Source organism: Capsicum annuum, chromosome 1 (assembly GCF_002878395.1).
Source record: "Capsicum annuum cultivar UCD-10X-F1 chromosome 1, UCD10Xv1.1, whole genome shotgun sequence".
NCBI lineage: Eukaryota > Viridiplantae > Streptophyta > Magnoliopsida > Solanales > Solanaceae > Capsicum > Capsicum annuum.
Window position 1 is genome coordinate 112871292 of NC_061111.1, and position 9018 is coordinate 112880309.

General features: G+C 37.2%; 1 protein-coding gene across 1 annotated transcript in view; it reads left to right on the forward strand.

The window, feature by feature from the left end:
* The first annotated feature begins 7552 nt into the window (after positions 1–7552).
* The window catches only part of LOC107876569 (eukaryotic translation initiation factor 5A-4), a 6509-nt gene continuing 5043 nt past the window's right edge, over positions 7553–9018 (forward strand). The window contains exon 1 of the mRNA XM_016723463.2: positions 7553–7943. Within this exon, the coding sequence (XP_016578949.1) occupies positions 7821–7943 (123 nt within the window). The 5' untranslated portion in view covers positions 7553–7820. The remainder of the gene's footprint in view (positions 7944–9018) is intronic.

The following is a 9018-nucleotide window of genomic DNA, read 5'->3' on the forward strand; positions in this document are numbered from 1 at the left end:
ACAGAATAATGTAACACAGATCGTTAACAAAACGTATGTTCTTTTCAACTATCTTAAACAAATTTCACGACTATTTTAGCTGAAAATTTACCTTAATCCAGATTTCTTTTTAGTGGAATGCAAATCAAAGAAGCACTGCATATGCAACTAGAAGTCCAGAGGTATTCACCCCACATGAAGATGAAGTTTTCGTTGTAGAAAGCTTCGATAGTTCCCTTTTCCAGTCTAAAATAAGTTACAATGACATGGAAACAACATTAGTTTGACATTTTTTTAGATAGTTTTTAAAAGAGAGGTGATATTAGCTTTCTGTAAAGCTAATTTGACTTATAAGCAAGCTACACAAAAAATGTATAGTACAAAGGGCAGACACAAATATCATACAAAAACTTAAGTACTAAGTACTACATTAATGCTATATATTCAATGGTTCTCGGGTGTGCATAAGGACAAATTTGACTAATGATAGTTATTTATTAAGGTGATCTTGTAAGTTGTAATATTCTTGTATACGCTAAATTCTGTCTTCTCCTCTCTGTAGTTTGCCCCAAGTATGACAATGTATATGAGATCTTTGCGCTTCAAGCTTTAATGTTTGGTGAGATGACTTTTTTCTATTATGCTGGGAGATCAGGGAAGGATAAAAGGAGAAGATGAGATGGTAGGTGGGGGGATATTTGTGGCTTTAACACCAGTGCTGGAGGGTGCTGAATGGCGGCTCGTTGTTCTTGGACCAGTATTCTTAATGTTATTGCTGCTTTTTGTTAGTGGCACTCCCTTGCTTGAGGTTCTATCATCGACTTGTTGCTTATGTCACTTACATGCCCATTCGAGCATGACCTTATACCATTTAAGTGTACATTAAACAAGAATTAGCAGACAAGAAATTTGGAAATGTGGCTGAATATATTGTATATAAGGAGTTCCATATGTACCGTGTAGTATATTCTGAATTAAAAGAGTTGTAAGCTCTTCATAAAACACTATTCCCTCCATCCCATTTTATGTGGCATTATTTGACTAGACATCTTTCAACGACCTTTGAGGACAACAAACTTGTAATTAATCTGCTTACAGAGTTTTTCCTTAACCGGAGAACTCATTTTTGTCTCATTTTCTCATGTTATGCGAAGTAGTAAGGGTTGGCTATATAAAAAATCCATGATCTATAATTTGAGGTACAAATATACGGGAACAAGTGGCTGAAATTGCAAGGTTTCTACCTAAAAGGTATTCAAGCATTTAGAGTGCATTTCAGCAGATCTCTCTTTTGGATAAAATACACTTATGGCAATAATTGTACTCTCTGAAATTTTCAAAAACAAACTCTCTACCTTCACTCAGGCATTCTACCATAGGCACTTTCAACATAAAGAGAGCTTTTGAAGGCTATCTTTTTGCCAATTACATTAATTGTTTTTCACCTTTGATTTGCTTTAGAATGCATGGGCAATGAGGCATCATTAGCCAGTTGCCTGCATGAGACAAGTAATTCACTTTATTACAAATACTTCAACTTCATTAACAACACAATACAAACACTTCTACGTCATTACAACCAACAAAATAGATTTACTTCAACATATGTTCTCCTAGCATAGACAGAAACATACATTCACTTCATGATTCCTAAAACATACACAAAGAACAAAACACATGACAAAAAAATGACAGCTTTTGAACTTCTTGATTTTTTTCTCCAATATGAGAACTTTGGCAGCTTCTTGGGCTGAAATAAGCTTTATTTCTTCTCCAAGCCATCAAATTTAGAGCATTGAATCCACAATAGCATCTTCTCGAATTCTGAGTTTCAAGTGAATTGATTGAACCTTTTGACATTGCTATGAAATTTAGGAGGAAAGAAAGCTTTTTTTAAGAAATGTGAAGTGCAATATGCTAGAGTAGCATCAACATTATCACTTCTCACAATTGCTTCGGCAACATTATCCAGCCTTTGGTATTCAATGGCCATGCCAATGGCTTGTTGATATTTGCCATCCTTTATACACCTAAGTCAAAAGAAAGACAATTATAAACCAGAAGGAACTTTCAAAATATAATGTGAGACTTCTAGGTTCAGATTTTTATTCTTCCACGACAGAAGATGAAAATATACTTACTTATCAAGCATTCTCTCCACATTAGCTGCCAGCCTGGGATCCACCTCTGTGACTTCATCATTTGACTATGCTGCCTTAATCTTATGGCTTGAATACTTATCCAAGGCTTTAGCTGAAGAAGGAAAGAAAGCATATTGCAAATCCAACAATATTGAGTTAACAATTGAAAACAAAAGAAAATTTAAAAGAAGTTGACAGGTTGCAGTACATAAAACAACCAAGTCAGCACAAATTTCTGTTTGAAATTTCAACCAGGTTGTAGTACACACTAAATGAAGTATAGCCAACACATAGTCGAATACACTCAACTATGCTTGTATGCAATATGTCAGCCATAAACTATTCCAGAAAGGAATTTCTTTCTATTCCTGCTTGAGCTTTTCAATAGATGGTTAATAACCACTACATATACATGCAAATGTGGTTAAGCAGAATGATACTTGGTATAAATATCTAACAAGCATAATTTTTAATATACAAAAAATAAGTATAGAGTGCAAGCATACCTTATGTTTTGTAAACCCCACCAGAAATAATAAAATAACTTTTGGGAAAATTCATTGATCCCACAATATCTGATTGCAGAGCGTCAAGGAATATCCCAAAATCAAAGAGTGTTGTGTTTGGTGTCTCTATAGGGCAGGAAATATTCAGTAATCTTTTAAATTCGATATGGTCATTATCACAGTACAATGCGGCGTAACGACAGGCAGAAGAATTTCCACAAGCTTGTTTCCAGCAAGTAGTTTCACGTTCTATAGAAAACAGATACCAAAAGGCTCCAAGTACCTAAAAAGAAGAAAGTCACTCATTATACTAGTGATATCTGCTGGTATAGCATAAACTTGTATGTCAGGAAATACTTAAGATGGTTAAAAATATAAAAATTTCAGTTCTATGATACCAAATAGGACAAACATGATAAAATTTTATATGATACCTTGTAATACCCCACAAAGTTCTCTTCTAGTCTAAGCCTTAGAGTGTATCCAGCAAAGCAAAAAATCTGAGTCTAAAAGTTTCAGAAGTATCTTCCCAAGTATGAAACATATTGAATCATGTTTAATTTCCCTGATTTCTACTTTTAGTCATGTATAGCATTGAGCAAGCTTTCCATCGATACTAATTTCATCAAAATCTAACATCGAACGAAGAAGTTATGGCGGTTAGACTGAGCATTGTCGAAATCGCAGGTTTGATGGTCGATCTGACGGACCGCCAAGTCCTTGGTGGACCTTCAAGTGTCCCGTCAGACCAAGGCAATGGCTTCCTCTTTTAGTCATCATGTGATGGCCAAAGTGGTGGACCGTCAGAAAGTTAACGGACCATCAAGGGGGCCGTCAGACTGAGGCAGAATGTCCCATTCTTGGACCCTGAGTGACAGACGATCTAGTGGACCGTCACTTAGACCGTCACTTCAAGGAAGAACATCTCAATTTTAGCACTTGAGTGACGGACAACTTGGTGGACCATCAGTCCCTCTGACGGACCGTCATAAACCCCCAATCAAAATTTTCTAGACAAATTTTAAAGGAGCATTTTGGTCTTTTCCACATCCTCCCCCAGTTCTATAAATACCGGGCCAAGGGCCTTCAACTTCATTTTTCTTCTCTCTTCCACCCAAAAATTAGGGTTTCCAAAAATCAAAATACTCTCTTCTGCTTTCATAAAAATTCAAGAAGGATCTAGAGAAATCAAGAACTCCTTTCAAGAGCCTTTAAGAAAAGAAATTTCCAGGTATATAGATGTTGATTCTTCGGTCCCTTTCATCCAAGAAGCTCAAGTACCCCTTTTTAAACTTAAGGATTTTATGCTTTGTGATATTTCATGATTTGTATGAGTTGAAGTTGATGTTACTTGTGTTGTTGAGTTTGGATTCATGATTGTTTGCAAGATTTATGGTCTTTGACCCTAGTATGTGGAATTTATGTGATGTTGTGATGAGCCCTTTTGAAGTTGGTGTCTATGTGAGGTGTTCATGACATTAGGGTGTACAGATGGTTGAATAAACGGAGTATGCACCCCATAGGTTGGATGAAAGGCTGAGGTGAAGCATAGAGGGGCATTGTAGTATGTTAAAGGGGAAACGCAAAGTTGTGGGCTAGTCCATGAACACCTAGTATTTGATAGAATGCCTTAGTGAGTGAAATTAGCCATAACAATAATATGGAACACCCGAGTAGGTGTAGAACTGGACATGTCTAGTGGTTGTCAAAAGATCGTAGTGAGTATGTTGAGACAAAATAGTGGTAAATCTCCCAAGGAAGTGCTCTTTGATTTATTTTAAGTTTTGATACATGCTAAGTGGTTAGCAAGAGAGCAATGACATGATAGTGTGAAGTTTTCCCAAAATCTCGTGTATCTAGATATATGTCGAGATCGATATAGGTATGAAGTACTTGATGCAAGACTTCATTGAATGGGGTATAATTTAACAACATGTCTTCCTTAAGGTAGTTTGTGACGATGAATAGATATTGATGACCCCCTGAATGTTGGGAGTGATCCTTTAGTAATCATGATGGTGAATAGAGGTTTATATTTCCTAAATGATAGATGCAATGCCGTAAGGTTTGTGAGGGGAAAAGTATGTTATGATTTAAAACGCTTAGAGTGACCCCTTAGTAGTTGTGACGATGAGTAGACATTTGTGAATCCTTGGAGTCTTGAGGTGATGTTCTAATGATTGTGAAATTGAACATATGGCATGATTTCTGAGTTTCTTGTGAATATGCTTGAATGATAGTAATGATACATGAATGCTTGTGATGCTTGAATGAATGATGATGCTTTACTTCTATGTTATCGAGTCCTGGGGGTATTTATACCCAAAAATAGAGTTGTTGTCTAGAGCCTGTGTCAGTTTTTCGATAATTCCAATCGAGCCATGATTTTCAGAACTCAGTAAGCTATAGAACTCTGTATCCTCGGACAAGTGCAAAGTTTAATAAAGCTCAGTAATCTCAATTATCTCTGTAATCTCTGTATCGCTAGTAATCTAGCCTCAGACCTGTACTCAGCCCAGTCCTAATGAAACTCAAGTGATTCAATTCTAATCTCAGAAATGATTCGAATAATCTAATCAAGCTATGTATCGTCAGTCAGATACCGTAATTCGATATTGTTTCTGTTAGATATAGAACCAAGTGATCTCAGCGTATTTCAACCAGATCATTTGAGAAACATGATCATGTAAATAGATTCAGCTTTATTGTGTTTATTCTAAGGATTCAGTAAGAGTCTTTCAGTTAGGAGTAGAAACTAGCACCGAGCGAGGAAAGGGATGGCGATTTCTCCCATCAGAGAGAGATGCCGGAGTCGTTAGTAGCAATCCCTAAACTCCAGAACTGCGTAGCCAGCGCAGGATACAGGAGTCCCCGTCAGTAGAGGCTGTCACCATCAGAGAGGTTGATTATTATATTGCCTCAGGTCGACTTCCTGTGAAGGTCATCCTATCAGAGAGGCTTGACCCGAGAGTGAGTCTTTACCCGTGGCACGATATTGATGCCCTTCCAGCTGGGGTTATAGGTTGGACCTCACCTGTGGTAGGTCGGGGCATGTCGGTTAAGTAACTACTTCCCACAATTGCAGTTTCAGTATCAATCTTCAGAAGTCAAAACCGTATGGTATAGTCATCTATCTCAGTAAGGAACTCAGATAGCTCCATTGATTCATGGACCATCCCGTCAGATAGGCTTGGCCTCATATACAGATGCTTACCATCATATTTAAAGATCTCCCATCAGAGAGGCTTGATCTCAGTCTCAGATCATGTTGAATATTCTTATTATTATATTTAAAGATCTCCCGTCAGACAGGATTGGTCTTCTTCTCAGAATTTGTTGAGTATTCTTGTTGTCATATTCGGATATAATCCTATTTTCTTATCATTGATAAAGCTTCCAAAGTTATCTGTTAGAAAAGTTGAATCTCTAATTTTGTCGGTTAAAAGCGGTAAGCTCAGAACTCAGTTTTTGATATAAGTATACTCAGATCCTTAGTTATCAGTACCAGATGAGTCAGTGGTTCAGTATCTCAGTGATGGTAGTGAGTTTAGCTTGCAGTAAAGCGGTACCCAAGGTCAAGTCTCTAGAGTTGTGATGATTATGAGTATGATTTATGCATTCTTGTATGTGTGCTTGTTTTCGTGCGGTATTTTCATAATCATTTAGGTTATACATATTTTGCATGTATGGGCCCTTGCATGTAGCCTTACCCCGTCTACATACTCGGTACATTTTATGCTAACGTATTTGCGCTATGGTGTCTCATTTAACACCATAGGTTTAGAGGCACAGGACCTAGAGTATCATCAGCAAATCAGTCCCAGTCAGCAGCAGTAGCAGTGAGTCCTCTTCTTTCGAGGATGAGTTTCAGTCTTCTATTATTGTAATCAAAATTTTATTTACTTTCAGTTGCCGGAGTTAGTTGGGGACCTATCCCATCAACTCCACAGTTCAGTTAGAGTAGAGGTTTTTCAGATGGATGTATTGTATAGTATTCAGTTTTATATTTTGAGTATTTATAGATGTGTTGAACCTTATGGCCAGTTTCTGCATTTATTTCGGATATTATGCAGTGTACGGGTACAAATATCAGTAAAGAGTTAGCTTGTGGTCCTTCGGGGTCACAAGCACCGTGTGACATCTCGGGATGGGATCTCGGGGCGTTACATACCTTCAGACAGAATCATCCATAGGTAACCTCAAGTATACAAAATTTAACAACATAGTATATAGCAAACCATCCATCAGAATTGTAACTCAAGCTTGTTGCAAATTTACATGGCTGGTAATAGATTGTTTATTGGTAATAGTTGCGCTAAGCCTAGTTAAAACATCATCAGCTTCTATATTCTCAACTACGACGAACTTCAACAACTCTTTGAGCTCTCACCACAACAACCCTTGATCGTAGTGAACCTTAGATTATGACAATGGATCTTTCCCTTTTCGATTGAGTAGACGCAGCAGCCACAGTGAACCCTAGAACGTATTTTTCTTGTAGGAGAGAGAGATTAAGGGATATGGAAATTGGAAAGATCCAACCCTTTGTTATTTGATTTTGGATAATTGAATCAGGTCTTTTTTTTATTGTAGGTCGGGTTGGATAACAAATTGAATTATGTAATTAAAAATAAAATTTTACACGTGGATAGTGACGTGGCATGGCCACGTGATTTTTTTACCTAGGTGGCATACTTGGTGGAATTCTATTAAGGAGAGGGGAATTTTTGAGCCAAATATTTAACGGAGGGCTATTTTTAAGCCAAAAAATTAACGAGGGATATTTTTGATCCATTTCAGATAATTCAGGAGTATTTTTGACCTTTTCCGTAAAAACTAAAAAGATAAATATCATTTTGTTTCTTAAAAGTCAATCCAAACCATGTACTATATAAACTGATTCGGGTTGGTTTAATTTTGATAATTAAACAATTGACTAAATTAGTTTGATTTTAATTTTATTACAAAATCTTACTCACAAAATCAAACCATGAAGCAAAAGGTATGAAAATTTTAATCAAACGGTCGAGAAGAAACCAATCAATCCATCAAAACAAAACCCTAAAATGTGTCCAAATGCCATTAGGTTTTCTCCCATCATATATATATATATATCACTCACGTGTTCTTCGCCTCTCTATCCACCATTCAGCTTTGTTTTTTTTCCTCCTCCGTCCCAATCGAATTTTGAGCTATGTCTGACGAGGAGCATCAATTTGAGTCTAAGGCTGATGCTGGTGCATCAAAAACTTTTCCTCAACAAGCTGGTACCATTCGTAAGAACGGTTACATCGTCATCAAAGGCCGTCCGTGCAAGGTTCCTTCTTCTTCTTCTTCTTCTTATTATTATTATTGTGTTTTGTATGTGTGATTTATTCGGTTATAGCCGATCCAAATTCATTTGCTACTAAGGTGTAGTTTATTGAGATGTGTGTGCTGGCTGTGGGCCGGGGGTTACATGTGTATTTGATGTTGCGGTCTTAGATCTGATGAGGCGTGGTTTTACTCTACGAGTGTTTAATTAAGATTTTGGCTGTTCGGTTGTAAAAGTCTGATAGTATACGACGGCATCGCTAGTGTTGAGTAGTGTAATAGCCAATAGGCAGGAAGGACAACTAGAGCCAATGTACTTTGAGAACGCGTGGAGCTCCTGTAAGAAGAGAGGGAGAGGGTACTTAGTGCACAATTTGACTAATTTTCGAATCTAAACTAGATTATATTAGATTAATTTGATATTTTAAAATCAAAATTTATATATTCAAAAACTACACAACAAGTACTATAAATTTCAATTTTCGCTCATATCAATTACAACAACATTCACCAAAATGGGGTCTATGGAAGGTATAGCGTTCACAGTTTGTACCTCTACCTCAGAGGTGAGGTAGTGAGGTGCCAAGTCATATTTTCTCAATATTATAGAAAAAATAATGTTGATCAAAGTACATATTGTTTGACTCTCTAAAAGAAAATCGCGACAAGTATGCCTTCTTCTTTTCTTCCTTATTTTATTCTAGAGAAACCTTATTTTTCTGTCAGTGGGATGTAGATGGTTCATTTAATTGATACATCGTCATCTGGGACGCCCTTGCAAGTTTTTGTTGTTTGCATTTATTGATTTTCTTTGGGTTTTATTTTCAGTGTATGTTATGGGTCTAAATGTAGTCCGTCCGGCCTTGCTGTAGGGAGCGGAGTGTTGGCCAGTTAAGAACTCCCACATCCAAAAAATGAAAGGTGGCAGAAATGCAGATGTTGCGCTGGATGTGTGGACTGACCTGAGGGGATAGAGTTCGGAATGAGACTATCCGGGAGAAGGTTGGTGTGACTTCAGTGGAGTGTAAGATGCGGGAAGCACGATTGAGATGGTTCGGACACGTGAAGAGGAGGGGCAT